The sequence below is a fragment of the Pinus tabuliformis genome, chromosome 4_2, assembly GCF_031772625.1.
Source record: "Pinus tabuliformis cultivar Carrire ecotype Pingquan chromosome 4_2, CPIR1, whole genome shotgun sequence".
NCBI classification, from domain to species: Eukaryota; Viridiplantae; Streptophyta; class Pinopsida; order Pinales; family Pinaceae; genus Pinus; species Pinus tabuliformis.
Window position 1 is genome coordinate 119,537,785 of NC_142304.1, and position 24,152 is coordinate 119,561,936.

General features: G+C 38.4%; 1 protein-coding gene across 3 annotated transcripts in view; it reads left to right on the plus strand.

Moving 5' to 3' along the window:
• The window catches only part of FANCM (DEAD/DEAH box RNA helicase family protein), a 318,538-nt gene that overhangs the window by 110,122 nt on the left and 184,264 nt on the right, over positions 1 to 24,152 (plus strand). For all 3 annotated transcript variants that reach the window (XM_089428297.1, XM_089428299.1, XM_089428298.1), the window contains exons 5-10: positions 3,069 to 3,151; positions 3,300 to 3,414; positions 3,749 to 3,840; positions 4,037 to 4,091; positions 4,267 to 4,388; positions 4,490 to 4,603. In XM_089428297.1, coding sequence (XP_089284423.1) covers positions 3,069 to 3,151; positions 3,300 to 3,414; positions 3,749 to 3,840; positions 4,037 to 4,091; positions 4,267 to 4,388; positions 4,490 to 4,603 — 581 coding nt within the window. The remainder of the gene's footprint in view (positions 1 to 3,068; positions 3,152 to 3,299; positions 3,415 to 3,748; positions 3,841 to 4,036; positions 4,092 to 4,266; positions 4,389 to 4,489; positions 4,604 to 24,152) is intronic.

The window sequence follows — 24,152 nt, forward strand, 5'->3', positions numbered from 1 at the left end:
TACATTCTTCAACACTCAATTGCATTGGATTGTCAGATTGGTTGACATATATGGATCGCTTGAGGGCAGACAATCTTGTGGCAAGAGGATTTGTGATGTTCCTTTTTCTGGTTTCCCTTATGGCGTAGTCAGGATGGACTTCCAGGGTTGGAGGCAGCTAGGTCATAGGAGCAGGTTTACTCCATTAGCGGGCCTAGGGGCTTCTGGAGGGGCTTTATGTGGATTTGAAGAGTTTTTATTGGGTTCGATAGCATTTGCTTGGCATATTACATCATTCGCACAACTTGCCTTTTGTTATGTTGCATTTTGACAACTTTTGGAAAAGGGGGTTATTATCAAGCCGAACTCAACTAATTACTCTTAAGGTGGCATTTCGGGAGGAATACTTGATAAAACTCCTTAGTGTAATAGCTCGTTGGAACTAGAATGAGAAGATTTACAAGATGAGATGGTGGGATGTTTCTTTCAGTGGCTTGAGGAGGGATGGTGGCTGATTTAGCATTTTCCCGATTTACAATTTTCCCAAATTAATGAGGTATTTTAATTAAAATAAAAGGAGGAAAAAAGTTAAAGTGATTAAAATAATAATAAAATAAGACTTCTAGAGGGGTCTATGAGATCTATAAAAGGGGAGGAGACCATTTGAAGACATGTTTGATTTGTGCATGTTGTCTTGATGAAAGTTGGAGAACCTAGTTCCCAGCTACTATAGCCCTAGGACAGAAACCCTTGGGTATGCTGTTGAGTGTTGGACGAAAACCCAACACTTCTTGAGGAGACTTCATCCAGGAGTTTCATAGAGCTTCAGTGATATTGGAGTGAGGACCACTCAGATCCTCAACTTGGGCATCATCTTCAGTTATTTTTGTGGAGGCTAGGTTCAACTTGCAGAAAACTATTTGTGGCCATCTTATCTCAACTAACTCTAGCTATTGTATTGGCATATTATATCTTTATTAATAAAGTTGAGTTTGCAATATTTCTTATGAGTTTGCAGTATTTCTGGGTTACATATTGTAAATCTGTTTTTGTTGCCATAATCTCATCGTGCATGTTTTGCTACTCTTTGGAGAAATTTAGGGTTAAATCTTGTTTAAGCAATTCTCTGGCAAAATTTTAATTTTGGAACATTACAATTAGGGTAGATTTCTCTTGATAATTAATTGTGAATGTTTGTTGGCTTTTTATTTCTTTTATTATGTTCTCTTCATCAACCAATTACCAAAATATAAAACATGAAGATCAGAAGAGACAAAGAACCAGGGCAAAATCCAAAAAAATCTTCTTATAGAATCAGATCAAAGTGAGATATCCAAAACCCAAGACTAAGACCAAGACTGCCACAAAGACCCAAGTCAACCCTCCTCCAAGCCATTTCCAACAAGTCACAATCAACAAAAGTCAACGCTGGTCAAATCTCTGAATTCTGGTCAACCCCTGAAATTTCGGTCCTGTGACAGCCTCAGAAAACTTCTGAAGAACTTGCACATGTGAACAGAATTAGGGCAGAAATCAAATCATTTTCTCTTTCCTTTGACCTTCTCTTTCCTTTGACTTCGCTGTTTTTTCTTCTTGTTTTGGCACAGAAGTCCGATAATGAATGATCTCCAAAGTAGTCAAGTTGCCCTTTACATATACACATCCAGGAGGTCGAATAGCTGCCCCTATGGCCAACTTGTTCTTGTGGTGACATTTTTGACTCAGAAAAAAATATTTTCATTTTTCTTCCAAGAAGTTCAATAAATCTTCTTTTGACTCGATAAACGCTATATAAGCATGAAGAACATGTTTTGACTAGAAATAAAATAATGATAATGAATGTAATAAATGAATATAATAAGTACATCAATGATACATTAATATTACATTATGAAGACCGACACTAGTTACATTTTCAACACTGAATACCATTGCCACTGCAAAATGTAGACCATTCAGTACCAGAAAGTTGGTCAAAAGCCAAGTTTTCAAAGGAAAGGCATGCACCTTGACATAGTTCTTCCCTGCTTGTCAAGGATATTCTTTTGCTATTTGTACTGACCATACTAATGATTCTATTTCACATTTCTATGATCATGAGTTGGCAATAATACAATTTCATTTTGTTTCAGCCTTGTGAGCTTTGCTGACTGTTATGGGAAAGTGTTATATTCAAACTTTTTTGGAAACTTTTGGATTGCATGTGCCTTGAGAAGGAATACACTGTCCTTTATTTGAAGGGAGGTGCAGAATGAATGACTTACAAGTAACAAGTATTAGGTGGAAGAGTTATTAGCTCAAACTGGGCTGTCATGAGCATGAGAAAGTGGAATATCACATGGACAATTATGCATTAGGAGTTCATCTTTGCAAACTTCAATGTTTCGAATGGATCTTGTCTACCCAATACACATCATAAATAAAAAACTGCAGTTGCTGACAAATAACTTAGCGGCTGGGGCAAATATTCTATCAAGATTTGCCACGCACTAATCCTGTCAGGTAATATTGAATATTTTGAGTAGATGTTCTAAGGCAAGATAAGTAGGAAAGTTTTATGAATATCCACAATTCACCACAGACATAGGTCAATGGACTTAAAAGTACAATCCAACAGTGACACAATTTGGGAGTGCAGAAACAACTCTGAGGATGAAATATAAAAGAGAACGGCCTATACCACTGAATAAGAGAGAGAGCAAAAGACTAAATCATTTACAATATGATAGATGGTTCCTCCTGAGCTGGAGGTCCTTGATGTTACTCCGGAAGCAGTAGTGAAAATACAAGAGGAAGATGAAGATGCCCCTGCTAAGGAATGACAATAAATGTAGAGATATGAACATTTTGTTAAGTGATTACAATATTTTGTTCAACCCCAAATTACTTTTCCAAGAGATCTTCTATACCTAGATGATAACTCTTGAATATCTGCTTTCGATTGGGTGCTCTTATCAGTCTATTGAGTGCCATGAATCTCTATTTTACACAGTCTGGATACTTCAAATATAATTTTGTTATGACTTTGCATGACATTGCAATTTTTCTGTTATAACTTCTTTGAAACTTATGAAGTGAATAGTTTTCAGGGAAAATTGTTTTTGCTGCTCCTTCTAGACCTCTGGTAATACAGCAAATTGAGGCATGCCATAATATTGTCGGAATTCCTCAAGTAAGTCCATCATTTCAAGTCCTAGTTTTTGTGATTGATCTTCAGAGCTGCTCCTGTAGTTACGAGTAGAAAATTTTCTTTCGAATCTCAGTCACTTCTCAATATTAATTTTTGTTCAGCTATTGACAACTCACATTGAAATTTGTAGGAGTGGACGATTGACATGACGGGACAGATGAATCCAGCACAGAGATCCAGATTTTGGCAGAGCAAGAGAGTGTTTTTTGTAACCCCTCAAGTGCTTGAAAAGGATATCCAATCCAGTGAGCTTTTATTGGTTCTTCTGTTGTGTAATTGTTTGAAAGGAAAGCGAGGCCTGATTTGCCTTGATAATAAATGTGCTGTACTGCCGTTCATGAATTTTCTTATTGTGATCTTTTCATACACATATGATGATTTTCTTCTATATATCTAGTTATCTTGATAGGTTTGCACTGATACTTGGATCTAAATTATTTCTGATAGCACTGACTGAAGATTATACTTATCTTTTTGCCAATTTTATCATAAATTTGTATTTACATTCCATAATTATTAAATTGGAAATTGGATGTGCTACTTTGTTGCTAAGGGCCATGTCTTTTCATTTGTCTGTAGGTTCATGCCTGGTTAAACAACTTGTCTGTTTGGTAGTTGATGAGGCTCATCGGGCAATGGGAAATTACTCTTATTGTGTTGTTGTCCGTGAAGTAAGTTTTACATTTCTCTCTGGATAATATCTCTATTTGATGGGGAAGTTTTCCTTGGGTGGGACTAACTCTTATGGTGATATATAATTGCTATTATTTATTCTCCTTTATTTATGCTTTAATGATTTTTTTGTCAAAGGGAATAAATTGTTTTGTTTGTTTTCTTCAAATTTTGTTTTTTCTTACCATTTTACAGTTAATGGAAGCGCCTGTGCAGCTGCGCATATTAGCTTTAACAGCAACACCTGGATGTAAGTTCCACTGTAATCAGGTTATATCAATTCCAAATCCTAATGTCATAATTAACTGGGAAGAAAAAATTAATCATTGAAGTGATTAATCTAAGCATTTGGCAAAACAGATAAATTAACAATATGCATAACCAAGCTGCTTCGTTCTTTTGTTTTTGCTAATTCAATGCCTTAGCAAAGCAAGCAACTATCCAGACAGTCATTGATAACCTTCACATTTCAACTATGGAGTACCGCAATGAAGGTGATCCTGATGTGAGTCCATACACGCACAACCGAAATATTGAGCTGATTCCGGTAAAATAATAATTATTCTAGTCTCTCGCAAATTGCTTTTTTTTTAAATGTATTATTAACTGTACTTCCATTCTGATGTGACTTGTTCTTGTGCATGTCAGGTAAAAATAAACAAAGAGTCAGTTAACATAAGCAGTCTTTTACTGGAGGTTACAAAACCTATTGTTCAAAAGCTTTGCAGCCTTGGAGTGTTTTATAACAGAGATGTGACCAAGGTGTGTTATTTTTAGTAATAGAAAAATAATTCCATGTTGTGTGTTTAGAATCATTGTAGACAGTGAAATACCTATCAGAATGGTACAAGCTGACCAAATTTGATGTGGCTTTAATTGCACATAGATATGTAAGACAAGGCAGAGTATTATACGATAGGAACCAAAGATGACAGTAGTTACAAAATTGTAACTTCTCCCAATCGAACTTTAAGAGCTCCTGGAAAGTGCACATGTTTGGCATTAGTAGGAGGGTTCAATGACTTACCTTATCTTTTGGATTTTCAAATGCACTGGCCAGAGTGCCCATCTCTTTCATATTTGTTAGAAATACTGAGAGGGGGGTGTAATATTCCTAATGGAAATATTAATAGTAGATAACAAAAACAATGAACTTAGAACAACAAACAATTAAGAAACACAACCACAATTTAACACCCAAGTAACACCAGCCAAATAATCTGAGCCATTGTATTAAAAATGTGGACCTGAGTACATAAAATGGGTTGGAACAATGGAACCCGGCCTTTGCCAAGCAAGCAGAGCAAAACCCCAAAAAAATGACTCTGACCCAAGTGAAGTATGGTGCAGGTTGAGAATGTGCATTGCACAGTGAATAATCTGCTGCATACTGGTTGAAAGATGAGGATGGCCTGGCCTAGGAAAATGCTCGGATCACCCTGGAAATGCACTCGTGAAATCCTCTCCGAAAACCCAGAGAAACCCGATTGGGATTTGGCTCCAATCCGGAAGATGTAAGAACACACCAAATGGTGCGAATGGTCCAGCTAAACAGTCTATGCAGCCCTTTGGAAATTATATCCGACAATTGGTAAACCGACACAACCCTCTTGGAAATGACCCTTGGTCTCCACGAAGTTCAACAACTCGGCTTCTTGGGGTTTAAAGGCAATTTGGCCTCCAAAAGGGGAGTGGCAAATTGGCCCTGAGTAAAATGGAACTCGACCCTCTGTAAGTTATAAACTTGGCCCTTGAGGGAACTTGACTTTCCCCACAAATGAACACCTCAAAAATTAAGCAAGTCCACCTCCACTCAATCTAGACACCCACTTCAGAATTCGGCCACCAAGTTTGAAGAGGAACTCTACCCACAAAAAAGGAACTCGGCTTCCTAAGAATTGAATTAACTCGGCCCTCGAATAGCTAGAAAATTGGCGCTGGGGAAATTGTCAATTCAGCCCTGATGAGGGAATAATTTTGGCTTCCGAAATCTGCAGATAATTCGGCCCTTCTCAAAGAATTTCAACCCCCTGTAAGCGAACTCGACCTCTTCACCAATTTGGCCCTCTCTGCCCACAGATTGTCATTCACTGAAATTTGATCCCTCTGGCAGGTGAATTTATCCTGCAACAAAACAAATCAACTTCAGATAATCTGCAGCATGTTTAGCAATATATTCAGAAAAACAGAAATCCAACTAGGGTGGCAAGGAATTCCACCGAAATTCGAAGAGACTAGCTAGGGTGGCTATGAGGTCCACCAAATTTAGTGTGAGGATCTTGCTTGAAACCCTTGGTTTGAAACTCGCTTGAGTTTCTCTTCAATGGCAATGAGAAATCATGAGATAACATGAATAGCAAATGATCTCCGACCTCTTTTAATAAGATGTCAATGAGTTTTCCCCAAGATTCTAAACTCCTTTTAATATTATTTTATTGGTGGGGGCCACTTTCGACTAAGTGACTTTTTGCCACCCTTTTTCCAATAAAATAATATTTGCCCCTTTTTATTAATTATAATTAACCTCATCAAAATTGGGCGAACTCCCTAGTAATTTCCGCACTCACAAAAATCAGGGATATCACAGGGGGTGAATCAATATTTCATCCAATTGTTAATTTTTGCTTAATTTTTTCTAGTAAAAACTCTTTTACAAATAAGAAGCGCAAACTATGCCAGGACACAAAAATTTAAAAAAAAAATTACTTGAATAGTTTTTAATCAAATTACAATAATGAGGACACCAATCCTCCTTTACAAATTTAGGCTCCAACCTGTCAAATAAGGACACCAATTCTTTTGTACAAACTAAGGCACAAACCTAGAATGAGGACATTGCTACCTGCTCATATGCAAATGGCAGGGAATGAAGACCCCATTGCTCAATGCAAGAGGCACTTATCAAATTTTTTGAAGAACATAATTCCAGCAGGGCATCCTGCCCATGTTCTCTCTCAACTCTCTCTCTTCTCTCAAATTTCGTACCTCTGTGGGGGAATTGTAATAAATGAATGCTAGCATGATGAACTTATGTAACAGACTTAGGCAATTTGGGAACTGGTTACTAAGTGAGTCCACTGTAGAGTGTTTTTTTCACTTGACTAATTAGTTTTTCCCTTTAACGATAAATAACTAGTTGGGTTTTTTCACTCATATACCTCCAAAGCTAGAGTGCTGCTTAATGGCTGGGCCTTGAGTATGTTCTGAGTCTAGGGTTGATGTATATTACCATGCTAGGGAATATCCAAATTCTAGAGTCTTACTGAATTTGACTAGGTATTTTTAGGAATTTTAAATAATTAAAATTTCTCTCAGGACGAGATTTTTAATTAATTTTCTATGTAATGATGTAAAAAGTGGTGTTAAGAAATGTTGGTGGCATGTGAGTGCCCAAAATTCATGTTCAGAGCATTAACATTATCCTAGTTGTCACTTTGTGGTCCAAAAAATAATTATTTTGCCATGAAAATCCACTTTTACTCATAAACCTGCAAAAAAAGACAAGGAAAATCAAGTTAATAAATAAATTGGGAACATATGTAACGACCCATCTAAACTAATCCACTATATAAAGTTTTAAACTTTATAAGAAAACTGATATGATGAAGCCTTATAAATATAAATTTTTAAATCCTTATATTAAAACAAAAATGATGAACTTTAAAATAAATATGATTAAGTTTTTTTTTAAAATATAAACCATTAAACTTTATAAAATATATGAATTAAACTTTATATAATTAAACTATATAATAAAAATAAAATCATATGAAGCACCCTTATAAAAGGGGGGCGCTTAACCCAGCAGGACATTTATAACAGAGCGCTATGTCAGCAGGGAAATATCTGAGAGCTGTAAGTGCATGGAGGCGTGTCGGGAGGAGGAAAGGCGGTGGCTGCAGGTAGGAGGGCGGTCACCGCCAGGCCTGCAGATAAAAACCGGAGGGCTGAACCAAGAGGGGGGAAAAAACAAGAGAGGAGCAGAAAAACCAGAAGCAGAAATTCACCAGGAGAAAACCAGGAGGAAGATATTTATCCATTGGAAGAGCTTTAAGCGGTCTGAGGTTTTGGGCACGGAGGGACAGAGAGCTTCTGTTGAGAAGCTTTCTGGATTGAGCAACTAGGTTTGCTCAGTCTGGTTGGGTGGTATTGGTCTCCCGGAGATTGGATCAAAATAGCCACGACATCATCAGCAGAATCACCAGTTCAGTAGCAGAATCAGCAGCGGTTAAGGTAAGTACAAACTTAAATTCTTCAGGCTTTCTGTATTTCAGATTCTGGTTACTGTGTTTGGTCATTACATATGGTATCAGAGGCATTTGTTCAAACCCTTCGACCTCATCGGCCCTGCGTTGTGGTCTGTGTAAACTTCACTTCAGCGTACCAACAGAGAAAACTCCATCGTCCCAATTCCCGAATCCCCATTTCTGGATGAGAATCTAGTTTTGCTGTAGACTCTGAATGAAAACCCTGTCAGATTTTATCCAACAACCAAAGGTTAGATCACGTCCTGAGAGCTGCCTCTCGTATTTTGCTCCTTGGATAAAATCTGACTCTGTCTCGCATTTTTCCTCTCTGTATTTGTTTCAAGACGAAATTGAAAGTTTCAGTTGAGCTTTCTGGGTTCCGGTAATAATGGCAGGTTCCTGTTTTCATTAAAGTCAAATTTAATTATATATATTTTCAGTACGGTCAAGGTTTCGTCTGGGTAAAATTCGGCAAAATTAAGCAGTATGGGGTTTTGCGTGGCTGCTATATGAAATGACTGTGTTGCGCTGTGTGCGTTTTAGGTTTTGGTTGTAGGGTTGGTAATATTGGGTCATATAAGTAAGTCGTTCTCACTGTAAATTAAAACAGAATTTTCTAAACCTGGGATTTATCCGGGCTGGACTGTGAGACCTCAGGTTATCCAATATAATATATCATGTTTATTTATTTTATTTCTTTTCATGTTTCGCTTTCTTTGGCATAAATGGAAACTCCGACGGGTATCTATAATAATAAGATTGAGCCCAGTAGCAACCCTCGGACACATTTTAAGCCACGAATTATCATGAAAGATGATCCCACGGGATTCTTGCACAACGCGTAACCCGGGAAATCCACAAGCTAGCAACACAGCATAGTCCATGAATTTGGTTTGAGGCGGTGATCCTCCGGGATCAGAGGTATAACGTGTAACTTATAATTCTATTTTTTTTTTGTATCCTTTTCTTTCCGCTTCCTTGGCCGCTGTTTCAATTATATGCGTCGCCTTTGTGCCGCATTGTGGTACATTCGAAGGATCCTGCTTGACTGCAGCAAATTCCGATAGTCAATAGCGCAATTACATTGTTGATTGTGACTGTGTATGAGAAATATTTTGCATTTGTATGTCTGTAACTCTTCTTAAAAACAAAAGCCGAAATCATTTCATGCTTGTAGCGGCTGATCTGGGGAAGACCGAGAGGGTCTCTATGTCATTTCCGACGGGTAGACATCCATTCTAAGGTAGCGACACACTTCTGTATGCAATATCGATCCACTGTCTCGCTAATTTCTGAGTTAGGTTGAAGTCTTGCGAGTTGACCTGTTCGATGATAAGGGAAGTTAGATGTTGGAGCCTTCGTTGGAGCCTTCGAATGATGGTCCTATAGTCTAACTCGGCCAATTGAAACCTCAGGAATTAATTTCTGGGTTCTTACAATCTGGGTTTGATGAGCAACCTTTCTTGCATTGTCCATTACCATTGTGTATACTCTTTCTGAGCAAGTGAAAAATCATTTCTTGTTTGCCAAATTCTGTAAATATTTCGTGTTGGCAAAGCCCTGTTTTCCAGAGTATTTTGGCCTTTCAAAAAAAAAAAAAAAAAAAAACCTCCTCTCCTGCGTGTTTTATTCAAAGAACCACGTGTCCAATTGCATTCTATATTTGGATGTTTTCCTGACAAATAGATTGTCCATATAGTGTCACCAATTGCTATATCTGCTTTGTCATAAGGAAGCTTCTGAATGAATTCCAATAATTTTTTTTTTTTGTTAGTATTTTATTTTTATTTTTCATAAAACTCCTCATTTCATCTTTTTACTAGATGTTTTTACTAAGTTAAATAAGTTTTCATTCTCAATTTGACTTGATCCAAACGTTAAACACCATTACCACTAGCAGGAGAGACAGACGCAATTCAATAGCCATGACAAGCCCTTCAGCAGATTTTTCAAGTTCTGAACTAAGAGGAGGATGCTAACAAGCACAACACCCCTAATTGAAGGAATGTATTGGAAATATATAAAATAAAGAGAGTAGATGAGCATAACACAGATGTTGCAATCCTTTTTATTCTGATCGAGGAGGTGACCTAATCTTATAATGAGCATTCATTCATTAAAGTACACCATCTCTATAATGTTAAATTGTCTGCTTTATACAAATCACATAAAATTTTAGTGATAAAATTTGACTTGCAAAGCATGCTTTTATAATATACTTTTGAAGTAAGTTTTTGTCATTTTGATTTAGTTAAGAGTAAGGTTAGATTCTATTGTCATATGGACTCCTGTATCCTATGATGCCGTCTAAATTGAACTCTTTTAACCCTTTTGTCATTAATTCTGAAGGATGGTACTCACTTTTAAGATGACAAATTTCTAGGATACTTTATCTTTTGACATTTTCTAGGAATACGCATGCTGATTGGCCCTTGCATGCAGCCTTTATGAACCACTTGTATTACAGGTAAAAAAAGCATTACATCAGCAAACTGCAAGACCATCAGTGCCTTGTATAAAACTGCAATTAAACTCTCCCTCCCAACTTATGTGAGCAGAGCCAATGCATTCACCTTAGCACCAGTCTGGACAGAGTCTACATCTTTTCTATGCTCATATATTGTGGTTGTTATCTGTTCTGCCAAACCAATTTTAAATAAAGTCAACTGTCCAAGACAAGCATTAGACTAGTCATCATTGCAAGCTGTTACACCTCTCCCGAGGGGAGTGAACCCTTCTAACAGGTTCCTTTTATGTTTCCTAACAGTAATCAATTCTAACTTGATAGGTTCCCTGTTATGTTATTTGATCATTCATAGCCTCCTAGATTGCCAGTTTCAAGTTGAAAGGAACAGCTAAATTTCTCAGATAATATCTATGCAAATTTTTTTGCCAAAAATTGTGAAATCTGAACTTATGATAGCACAAAATTTTCTATGAATCCTATTGCAGTCAATTTGCATTTGCATCAACCATTAAAGTGTTATGTGCAGTTCACAAAACTACTTTTCAAAAGCATCATGTAGAGGACAAAATTATACTAATTATATCCTTGGAAGGAGTCACTCTTAAAACAAAACTGGTTCTAAAAATTCATAATCACATTTCATCCTAATATGGAACCAGAGCAACCCTTCCTTTTATAGATTTAACCTGTACCCTAGTAATATATACAGAATATCATGGATGTTATTAGGTGAATAAACTTTAGATGTCTTACTTTAGGAGCTGATAACCCCACTTCTGCATTATTCATATTAGGATAGAATACCCTGCATTAGGACAAGGAGGTCGCGAGACCACCCTCCTTGACCTCGGTACCAGTAAGATCCGCCTAGCGGGTAAAATAGCAAAACTATACCCGTTTATGAATGTGAAGTTGCAAAAGAGAATTGTGTGTTAAATTCGGTTGCCCACCTCAAAATTTTTACGGAATTTTATTATGTGTTCAGGAACCATTACAATGGTGAGGACGTATGAGCGACGACGACGTGATCAGGCAGCATCACCACCATTAATGCCGCCACCGTCGCCATCATCATCCCCATCACCATCGTCACCGCCAAGACCATCATCGACATCAATCGCCCCAGCGCCAGAGTTGACTGTGATAATGAATTCTTTGGAAGCCTTATTGGAAACATTAAAAGAATCAACTAAGGCCAAAACCAAAGAGGAATTTCAGCATGTAGCCACCAGTTCAGCGGAACCAAATAATCTTGAGCCCAGAAGATCGAGAGAAGACATTTCTAGGGAGCTTCAGAAAATTAGACTCCCCGAATTCTCAGGAGGTCGAGCAGGTGAACGCGCTGAGGCATGGTTGGAAGGAATGAACCGATGCTTTAGGTTAAGAGAATATTCGCCTTCAGCAAAAACAAAAATTGCCGTGTTTCAACTAAAGGAGAGTGCCTTGATTTGGTGGGGAAATCTGGAAAAGCAGCTGCACCTTACATCGGATAATGTCCCTTGGGAACTATTTGAGGAAAGGTTCCGCGCAAAGTATTTGCCTCCATACTTTCAACAACAGCAAGCCAGAGCCTTCCATACATTAATTCAGGGAAATAAAACGGTGGAAGAATACGAGATAAGGTTTATGGAACTTGTAAAATACATTCACTACTTAGATTCTGATGAACGTCAAGCTGAACGCTTCATATTTGGGTTAAATCCTCGCATCAGAGCCTTGGTAAGCATGTGGAAACCCTCATCAGTAGCCGAAGCAGTCGAATGTGGTCGTTATGCAGAAGAGCACCTTGGAATCAAAAAAGATATGGGGCCAGCAGGGCCTTTACAATCAGGATTTCCAGGGAAGGCTCCCCGGAACTTCTTCAGAGGAGGTAGCTCGAGGCCACCTTACGGTAACAGGTTTACCCCAAATGTGGGGACAAGAGTTCCCATGGCAGTAAACACTATAGCCGCGGAATCGTCCAACACCAGACCATGGGCATCGCGAGGGACTGCCGGTAGAGGAAGGAGTGCGAGAGGAATCAACATGAGAGGACGCGGCTCGTTCTCTAGAAATTCACACCTTGATTCAAGAGGATCAACGCAGCTCAATTGTTGGGGATGTGGAGGACCGCATTTCCAGCGTGACTGCCCAGAAGCTTCATCGAATATATTGCATAGGACTGGGAAGGAGCCGATATCAACCAATCGAGGTAATCATAGAATTCATGCAGTAGTCAACCACGACCAAGCAGCCCATCAATCCACCGTAGTGGAATCTTCAGGTATTATCAATGGCATAAAACTCAAAATCTTATTTGATACTTGTGCCACAGATAGTTTCATTTCGTCATATGCATTAAACAAATGTGGGTTGGCAACTCGTAAACAAAATGATTTCCACCAAGTGGAAATGGCCTCAGGAGAACTCCAAACCGTGGGCTTGAGTGTGGATCAATGCAAAATTGACCTAGGGGTCTGTTCGACTAAACTGAAAGTCTATGTCACAGCCTTAGGAACGTATGATCTTATCATAGGTATGGATTGGCTGGAAGCTCACCAAGCTTGGGTGGACTGTTATGGAAAAAGGATTCTGGGCATAAATGATGAGGGAGAAGTAATCCAAATTCAAGGAATCAAGAGGGAAGTTTCTTTACGCTACATTTCGGCAATGCAGGTGAAGCGTTGTTTAATAAAGGGTTGCCAGGCTTATGCAATTCACGAAGTAAGCCAAGAAAAAGGGCCATCCTTAGAACAATATCCGGTGTTAGCCGAGTTCCCAGATGTATTTCCAAAGGAACTACCTGGATTACCCCCGGTAAGAGAATTGGATCTCACTATTGAATTAAAGCCAGGTACCCAACCGATCTCTAAAACGCCTTATAGAATAACAGCTCCAGAACTTCAGGAATTGCAAATCCAGTTGAAGGAACTACTCGATATAGGGCATTTTCGGCCCAGTACCTCACCTTGGGGCGCTCCTGTAATTTTTGTGAAGAAGAAAGATGGATCCTTAAGATTATGCATAGATTATCGAGACTTGAATCGAGCTACAGTAAAGAATCAATACCCTATGTCGCGAATCGATGATCTTTTCGATCAAATGAAAGGAGCTGCTGTCTTTTCAAAAATTGATCTTCGATCAGGGTATCATCAGCGAAGGATTTCTGAAAATGATATCTCTAAGACTGCATTCTGGACACGTTTTGGACATTATGAATTTACGGTGGTACCATTTGGGTTAACAAATGCGCCAGCCGTGTTCATGAATCTTATGAACAATGTTTTCCGTCAATATCTTGATAAATTTGTGCAAGTCTTTTTAGATGATATTCTCATCTATTCCAAGAATGAAGAAGAGCATGAAGATCATTTGCGGATAGTATTGTCCTGCCTTAGAGAACGTCAGTTATATGGAAAACTATCCAAGTGTTCTTTTTTTCAGGAAAAGATTCATTATTTGGGTCACATCATATCAGGTGAAGGGATTTCAATAGATCCTGAGAAGGTAAAAGCGATCATGGAATGGCCAATACCGAAAAATGCACATGAGATACGAAGCTTTATGGGTTTAGCCGGTTATTACCGGAGATTTGTGGAGGGATTCTCCAAAAATCGCAAAGCCAATCACAACCCTTCAGCAGAAAGGTGTTAAGTATGAATGGACCGAGGAATGTAATAAAGCATTCTCTGAACTCAAAAGACTACTCACCAGTGCACCAATCCTAAGAGTCCCCGATATGGGCAAAGACTTTACGGTATGTACTGATGCATCCAAGCAAGGGCTGGGTGCAGTATTGATGCAGGATAGGGGAGTGATAGCATATGCTTCCAGAAAGTTAAAACTTCACGAAGAGCTCTATGCTACTCATGATTTAGAATTAGCCGCTGTAGTGCTAGCTTTAAAGATTTGGAGACACTATCTAGTGGGACGAAGTTTTATACTTAAAAGCGACCATCAAAGTCTACAATATTTGTTCACCCAAAGAGACTTAAATGCCAGGCAAAGGCGATGGAGTGAATTTCTAAGTGAGTATGACTTCGGAATATCATACATTAAGGGAAAAGAAAATGTAGTAGCAGATGCTTTAAGCAGGAGACCTCAGATATTCTCCATCATACCCATTAAAGTAGACTTAAGACAACGAGTACTGGATCATCTTATAAAAGACAACTGGTATTTAAAGGTGAGAGCAAGTCTTGAGGGTATTAAGGCAAAAGAATCTAAATTTGAGGGTTATGAATTAGAAAACGATGGGATCTTACGATTCCATGGAAGGATGTACATTCCTGATGATAAAGATCTTCGAGATACCATCCTTGGGGAAGCCCACAAAGCAGTATATTGTGCTCATCCTGGAGTAGGGAAAATGTATGTGGATACCAAGAAACTCTTCTTTTGGGCAGGCATGAAACGTGATATCACTCAATTTGTTGCAAAATGTTTGGAATGTCAGCAAGTAAAGGCAGATCATTGTCACCCAGCGGGCCTCTTACAACCCCACGACATTCCTATGTCTAAATGGGAGACCATTTCTATGGATTTTATCACTGGACTACCTCTTACTTCTCAAAGACACAATGCCATTCTGGTAGTGGTGGATAAATTAACAAAAAGCGCCCATTTCATTCCAGTAAGAGATACTTACGATGTTGCTGACGTAGCTCGAGTATTCGTAAATGAAATTATCAGATTTCATGGAGTACCTAAGAAGATTATATCCGATAGAGATTCGCGATTCACTTCCAGATTCTGGACTTGCATGCAAACAACCTTAGGTACTCAGCTAAATTTAAGCACTGCTTACCATCCTGAGACTGATGGGCAAACTGAAAGAGTAAATCAAGTACTTGAAGACATGTTGCGAATGTATGTGATGGATCAGCAATCACACTGGGAAAAGTATTTACCCTTAGTCGAATTCGCATACAACAACAGTTACCACAGTTCGATTGGGATGCCTCCATTTGAAGCTTTATATGGCAGACCTTGCAGGACACCGTTAAGTTGGGATAGGTTAGAAGATCGAGTGATAATAGGACCAGAGTTAATCCATGAAATGGAAGCGCATGTAAGACAAATTAGACAACGATTAAAGGAAGCACAGGATAGACAAAAGAGTTATGCTGATACTCACTGAATTGATAGGAGGTATGAAGTAGGGGATCAGGTCTTCATTCGCATCAAACCAAATAAAAGTACTATTCGATTCGGAAAAGGGACAAAGTTGTCGCCCCGATTTATTGGACCGTTTAAAGTCGTGGAAAGAGTTGGACCTGTTGCCTATCGTCTTGCTCTGCCACCTCACTTGCATAGAATTCATAATGTATTTAATGTTTCTGTATTAAGGCATTATATAGCTGATCTATCTCATAACCTTCAATGGAAGGAATTGCAGGTATCGGACGAGGGAGTCATAACGGTCGAACCGTTACGTATACTGGAGCATAGAGTTCGACAGCTGAGGAACCGCCTGGTGGACCAAGTTAAGGTCCAATGGGACAAGTATAGTCCTGGATCAGCAACTTGGGAGAATACAGAGGACATATGTCAGAGATACCCTAATTTATGTCCATTTTGAAGAACTTTACACTATGTTTAGTATATATTTACTTCACTACAATCAGAGACTCAGAAACATTTTGAATGATTATGGATAAACATGGAAATTTGTGACATAATATATGTTTAATTCCTGCTGGTACATGGATACCAAAACAATATATGTGGTTCATTTTACTAAATTATAGTTGCCGAAGTAAAGTTAAGACAGTTGAATAATTTTTCTTCTGATAGAAATTAAGATATTATAGATCTGATTTACTTATTTATGTCAATATGATCAAATGGGATAGCAATCAGGAAGTGAATGCATTCTAGATGAACGTCAAAAGACATACATGGGATATGGCAAAATATGTTGTACTGTAGTATCATAGATGAATTCATAAAAGAATAATATGTGAGTTATTTTGAATATGCTGATGCACATTTTACGGATGCATGGATAAGTGTATGATTGCAGGTAATAGGCAGTTACCGGGATGACCACGTGATGACAGAACCTCAGAACAATTAAAGCTCCAAGTGATTCTATGATAGGGTATTAACCCTAAATTCTACTAGGAGGGGTGGAGGTGTTGCCCACCGTTTATCCTTCGAACCTTGGAGTCATGGGAGGACTGTGCGAATCACGCTCCCCTAGACGTGCGATGATGACTGCCGGATGCCTACTGGGGATCAGGTCGGTATAGCCGACGTTGTCACCTTAGAGTTTATGAATGGCTAGGTCAGTAAAACTGACGCCATGGCATACTCCGGTAGAGGACGGATAGGATGGGAGCAGAAGAGATTAGGGAGGATAGGATGATTTTAGAATAGCTTGGGAACCTGAATAGAAAAAGTCATGTCCATTAAAACCTTAAACCTAAAACTCTAACTTCGGGACGAAGTTTTCAGAAGGAGGAGTGTATGTAACGACCCATCTAAACTAATCCACTATATAAAGTTTTAAACTTTATAAGAAAATTGATATGATGAAGCCTTATAAATATAAATTTTTAAATCCTTATATTAAAACAAAAATGATGAACTTTAAAATAAATATGATTAAGTTTTTTTTTTTAAATATAAACCATTAAACTTTATAAAATATATGAATTAAACTTTATATAATTAAACTATATAATAAAAATAAAATCATATGAAGCACCCTTATAAAAGGGGGACGCTTAACCCAGCAGGACATTTATAACAGAGCGCTATGTCAGCAGGGAAATATCTGAGAGCCGTAAGTGCATGGAGGCGTGTCGGGAGGAGGAAAGGCGGTGGCTGCAGGTAGGAGGGCGGTCACCGCCAGGCCCGCAGATAAAAACCGGAGGGCTGAACCAAGAGAGGGGGGAAAAAAAACAAGAGAGGAGCAGAAAAACCAGAAGCAGAAATTCACCAGGAGAAAACCAGGAGGAAGATAATTATCCATTGGAAGAGCTTTAAGCGGTCTGAGGTTCTGGGCACGGAGGGACAGAGAGCTTCTGTTGAGAAGCTTTCTGGATTGAGCAACTAGGTTTGCTCAGTCTGGTTGGGTGGTATTGGTCTCCCGGAGATTGGATCAAAATAGCCACGACATCATCAGCAGAATCACCAGTTCAGTAGCAGAATCAGCAGCGGTTAAGGTAAGTACAAACTTAAATTCTTCAGGCTTTCTGTATTTCAGATTCTGGTTACTGTGTTTGGTCATTACAACATAGAAACATCTTTTTAGTTGACTAAAAGTCACTGCCACTTGAAATGAAGTGACTTGGCATTCAAGTGTGAGTTCAAACACTGATTTGGAGGCCACATAAGGGAGGGATGAATTGCTACCTCCTACAAACAGTTATTGGGGTCAAATCCCATCAATTGAGGGGTAGGTTCAGTCATCATGGAGCCTGAGTTGCTAGCTTTGATTGGGCACGAGTTGATGGATGTGTTAGTTGTGAAAAGGAGCTAAAGATAAGGCCTAGATAGGTCGAGTTGAGGGGAGTTAACTCCCCCATTCTATCTGTCATGTCCCCATTTTTATTTTCCTTTATGGTACAACCAAGATGGGTTTGCATGGTATGTGATGGCCAGGCCACAGGAGCATGATTACATTATTAGGTGTCTCGGGGGAGTTTTGAGTAGTTTTTATGGGATCTGATGGCATTCGCTTGGCATATTCTATCATCCGCACAACTTGCCTTTCGTTCCATTGCATTCTGACAACTTTCAAAAAATAGCATTATTATGGGGCCTAACTTAATTAATTATGCTCGAGGTGGCATTTCGGGAAGATTAGATGATGGAACACCTCAGTGTAATAGCTCATTAGAACCGAAACAAGAAGATCTAAAGGATGGGATGCTGAGAAGTGACTTCCAGTGTTCGGAGAGAGTATGGTAGGCGATTCACCATTTTCCTTAATTAAAAATGACTTTAATTAGTCATTTAATTAAGGAAAAATAATTAATTGGAAGAAAGGACCCAAAAGTGACTTAAGTGAAATAAATTAAAAAGTCACTTAAGATAAGTCAATGGAGGAGCTTCTAGAATAGTAATAAAATAATAAAATAAGATGCTTCTAGAGGCTTGGAAATCTCTCCATCAGATTTATAAAAGAGGAGGACGTCATTTGGAGACATCTTGGATTTGTGTATTGTCTTTGTGGTGAGGTTTTGAGAACCTAGTTCTCTACTTTAGCAGTAGCCCCAGGACGAAAACCCATAGGTGATTTAGTGAGAGTGGGCGAACACCCATCTCTTCCCTTGGTGGATCCATTTAGGATTCACAGGTTTCAGTTTATTGATTTTCAGTTTGTTTTGGAGGCCAATTGCAGCATTATTGTAGATCTATTTGGGGCCATCATCTCAGCTATATTTATGCTCTTGTACCAACTTATTTATATAGTAATAAAATAAGGTTGAGATCTTCTGCATGTTTATATTGTTTATTATTCAGTTGTAGATTCTATTTTCCATTTTTGCCATAAATTTTGTGGTTTAGTTTGTGCAAATTGTTTATGGTGTTGACGGCTTAAATTTCTGAAAGTATTTTATGCAAAATTTATATTTGGGACATTACACTCCCACACTTGTCCTTGCTGATATACGTTGTCTTCCACATGCCATACGCAACAACACTCTACAGGCATCCCACGCAGGCATTTGGCATGACAATACACTTAACTGCCAACTCTCTCTTGTACACACAACCATTTGGGGATGGATGTTACACTTGTAACTCACAACCACCTATTGGATCTTCTCCTGATATCATATGCTGCCACTTATAGCCTCTACACGCAGCAGATCAAAGGACACGTGGGCAGCACATGGTCACTTTTGGATCAATAGTCTATACACTTGGAAATTCATTGGTGTTGGGGTTATTATTTATTGGCCACTTGTATCTCTCATTTATCATTGAGATTTTCTCCCAAAAATCTATATATGTAAACCATTTGCCCTCGTTCTCTCATGGTTGGAAGATCAGAGAGCTTGGGGGTACTCTACTGAAATTTTGTACTCGTTATTTATAATAGAAAAAGACTTTGGAGGTCCATGTTGTGTAACTTGTGGTGATGCTTTTTCTTGGTATGAGGTAACTTGCATTGGTTTAATTTGTTAATTTCCCTCACTTAGTAAATTTGGACCAAAGTAGGGGCAGTGTTTCCCAAGTTAATGATAATTAAGTACTTGCCTCTCCTCTGATTGGTTTGCAACTAGTTTGGATATTCTCATGTGCTTGTTAATAGCATGATTTATCTTTTCGCATTTGCAAGTCATCTCCCTAAATTACTAATGATTTTGAGCAATTTTTCTTGAGGTATGACATAGGGTACTTCAAAGCATGAAAGTTGGCCATATTATTTTTAAGTATTGAGGGTCTTTCGCAGTGCATTATATTAGATATCATTTTTTGGGATTCAATTGCGTTAAGAAAGTCATTCATCTATGACCATTTCCATGAGAAGTAGTCGTAACTGACTAATTTCTCATGATTTTTGAATAGTCCACTTAGCACTCATTGCATCGGGTGATGCTCACAGGGGTGAAGAAGTGGGATTGAAATTAGTGAAATGAATCACATAGCGTCAATCATCACTTCCAGGCCTTGCACTTGGTAACCAGGACTTCCCGGGAGGTCACCCATCCCAGATCGCCTCTGGCTCAAGCGTGCTTAACTGTGGAGTTTTCCCCACAATCAAGCCCACTTAGCTTGCTACCCCATTTGCAAAACCTTAGCAAGTATTGTGCCTCATGAACCATTCAAGTAGAGCTCCCTTCACTCTTATGTATTTAAGTATTGAGGGTCTTTCACAGTGCATTATATTAGATATAATTTTTTGGGATTTAACTGCGTTAAGAAAGTCATTCATCATTGATGTTAGATCAACCATCTTTGAAGCACCAAGAATCACACAATTCGTCACATCAAGGACTGCCCGAGGGCTAGAAAAGAAGGATCTAAAAAGGGCTTTCAAGCAGCCCCAAACTAGCAATTTTGACAATTTTTCGAAGGATTGGAGCATCCAAGATTATTTTGATACCATCCCTTGTAAAAATCAAAGGCACTTGCTTTGTAGCCCCACCCAAAAGGTTCTTTTCTTCCCTTGAATCTCTAAAGATTCCAATTGTAATAATGAAATGAGCATTTCACCCCTTTGATTTATCAAGGGAATCCTTATAAGCTCTTTTCAATTTTCTATCCAATCCCTCTTTCCAAAAGGGATCCTTTGGTAATTTTCCTCTATTGATTTCTTCTCCCATTTGCTTATAAGGGAGCTCTTATTTTCTCTTGATTTTGATCTCTTCTCTTGTGACAGGTCAAATCAAGCATTGTAAAATATAATCTAATAAAAGCTGATTTGTTCCTTTTTTGGGAGTTAGGGAATTTTCCCCTTAGGCATCCCCCCTTCCCCATTTGGGAAAGTATCTTGTGTTGTTCTTGAATGATTCTCTTTTCTTGTCGAACTAAAGTAGAATAAAATAATCACATTGGAGTAGTTGGCTAATTTTTATTTCATGCAATCTAGTTTAGCTTGCAATTTACTTATGCTCATGCAATCCTCTTTCATTTCATTGTAACAATCTAGTGTAGTTTAATTTCCTTTCATTAGTTCTCTATTTTAGCTACCTTGCTTTTGCATTCAAGTATTCTCTTTCTAGATTAGATCCAATTTCTATTCCAATAGGTAGATTTACTTTTGCAATAATTAATTTACCTCTAGCTTGCTGGTTGAAGTAGACTAATTAGGGACCCTTCTTCCCGAAAGTCTTCTTATTCTAAGATCGGGGCCTCGGTGTGGATAAGGCTCGGGGAAGAAGTTGAATTGCAACTTGTTTCAATTTTGCAACTAATTAACTTAATATTAAGTGACAATCTAATTTAACTTAAAATGAAACAATAACAGATTATATCGCATGTTTATTTCAGCGAGCTTATACTTTTGTTGAACTGAGGCTTTTGTGATCCATATTAAGTTTATGAGAAAAGTTTTTTTGGCGTAAATCACATGCTAGAACATTTGTCGACGCGGTTCGAACCAACGAGTGTGGCTCATCGTCAGGACAAAGTTGTCCTGACAATGAGCCACACTCGTTGGTTTGAAACGCGTCGACAAATGTTCTAGCATGTGATTTACGTCGAAAAAACTTTTCTCATGAGCTTATACTTGATCATTGACCTTCCAAAGTATATCATTTATATTTTCAAGGCATTTCCTTTCAAGTACTTTGTTATTCACGCATTTATCTCTACTTCCAAGGCATTTTCCTCTTGGGCAATTATCTTTTGAGTATTTATTTCCAAGCACTTACTGCCAAAGCCATTTCTTCACTTGGAATATTTATCTTTGCAAGTACTTTACATTTGGCACTGACCTACATTTGCTTCATCTTATTCATTGTTGTAGTATCTCTACTTGTAAATGGTTATGGTCATTAAGCCCATGGAATTGATGTATATGCTTTGAATTCATTTGCTGAAACTTACATGTTGAAAAGTGGACGTATCTTGGTCCTTATAATTAACTCCTAGAACTTAACTTGTCTAGCATAGCTTAGTTAAGCCTTAGTTATTTTTATAGGGTCCACCGCCCTTTGCTTCGCTAGGAGTTAGCCTAGACGGAGGAGTTGAGATTTTAGTGACAACAACTCAACTCGAAACTTGTCCCCAAGGCCACACCAAGTGGAGTTAAAGATTTTCTCCATGATATCCTAGGTGTGGATTCAATCAACAACAAACACCAATTCTCTTTGAACAAGCCAAGGCACCAACCTAGCAAAAATGAATGAGGACACCAATCCTTTTTAGGCGCCAACTTGATAAATTGCTTCTAAGTAGACTTCAATGTTTTCAAAACCTTGTTCCAATATAAGCTTCAAAAACTCCTTCAAGATAGACTTCAAGATAGGTTCCAAAATTGATCAATTGTATGTTCCAAGACTCCTAAACAAGCTTCAAAATAGGCTTCAGAATGGATCAAAGAACTGCTCCAAGACTTTGTTAATTTTTCAATGTTCTATGTTGCAACAATCACTTAGACAATTTCTTCTTCTTTATCAATGGCTTTTTCCAATTATTTTCAATCATCCACTAGTAGTAAGCAATTGTAGATAGAACAAAAAACAATATGTACAATAGAAGACAACCAAGAATAATAGAGACACAAAGATTTTTGGTGAAGGACCAGGGAAAAACCCCACTAGGGGGAAAACCCTAACCAAATTCTTCTTCTATTAGATTGTCATCAAATGTTCAGTAGAGAGATACATAGTCGAAGTACATCAACAACCAGTCAAAGTTCAATTCCTTGACCAACCAAATCAACCAACCACTATCCAATTAAATATGAGCATAAAAGTCAAATCTTGTCCAACTTCAATTTTACAAATTTTTAGTCAAAGTCAATAACGATCAACACAACCCTAATGAGTCCTTGGTCAATGGTCAAATCATCGCCAAAAGATCTGGTCAAGCAGTCAAAGTATGTGGCCTCCTTCCCTTAGTCAAACTTGGTCAAAACCTCGATGTTGGTGACATTGATTATTGAACTCCTCTGTCATAACCCCAGTAAAAATGTACCCATCACTCAAACAAAATCTTGATTTGGCATGATAAGCTTTTTCTATCTTATTTTAATTCTTAGAGGGTGATATTGATGATGAGGATCCTAGTGTAGGCAATGATTTTGATGATATGTTGTGTTGCCACACAATCTAGCAGGGGTCCTAGGAGGGGTACCTATAGGACAACTACTAAACCAAATGACAACAATGGGACAAAGACCCACTGTCACCTCAGTTAGTGTCCCCTACTCTTTACGGACTTTCACCGATGGTAGGAGTCTCGATATGAAGGAAATCACTTAATGATGGGATCAATGATAAGATATTGAGTGATTTCCAAGGCCCATTCAAGGAGAGGCTCAATTATGGCCCAATGCTTCAAAACAAGCTAAAAGGCTCTCCAAGAAAGACCTAAGAGGAGAGTCAAGACCTAGGGTTTAGGAATGTTTAATAATGATGAATATATCCATGGTCAAGACCCTCAATATGATGCAGGACCTCTTAATAAGCTTTGAAAGATAATTATATACCTTCAAGTAGGCTTTTTCTATTCTTGAGAAACCTAGTTAGGGCTTTCACTAGACCTAGGGTTTTTAGGATGATCGTGGGAGGAAGTTCCCTCCAAAGCACTTCCTAGGTCAAGGTAAGATAGAGGAAAGGGGTTCTTATGATGTATTCAAATGAATACTAGGCTCACACTACCCTCAAGAAAGCCATCTTATCAAAGAAGGACTACTAAGGTTACCTTTTTAGGGAAATTGTTAGGGCATCAAATATCTTGAGATTCCACTGTGAGAATTGCTTCAAAATTTGAGATCCTCTAGAGAAAACGTTAGCGCAGATCCCTATCCAGACAAATTTGAAAAATATGCCCCCAAAAGGATTTCGCAAGGTGCTCGTGCCCTTGTTAGTCTTCTAGAAAAGGGGGGCGTGGGGGGCGAAATTTTGAGAAGAGAAAAAGAAAGGGAGAGGATTGGGTGATCAACAAATTTCTTAGATCAATGCCTATTCTTTGCGTTATGGAGTGCATG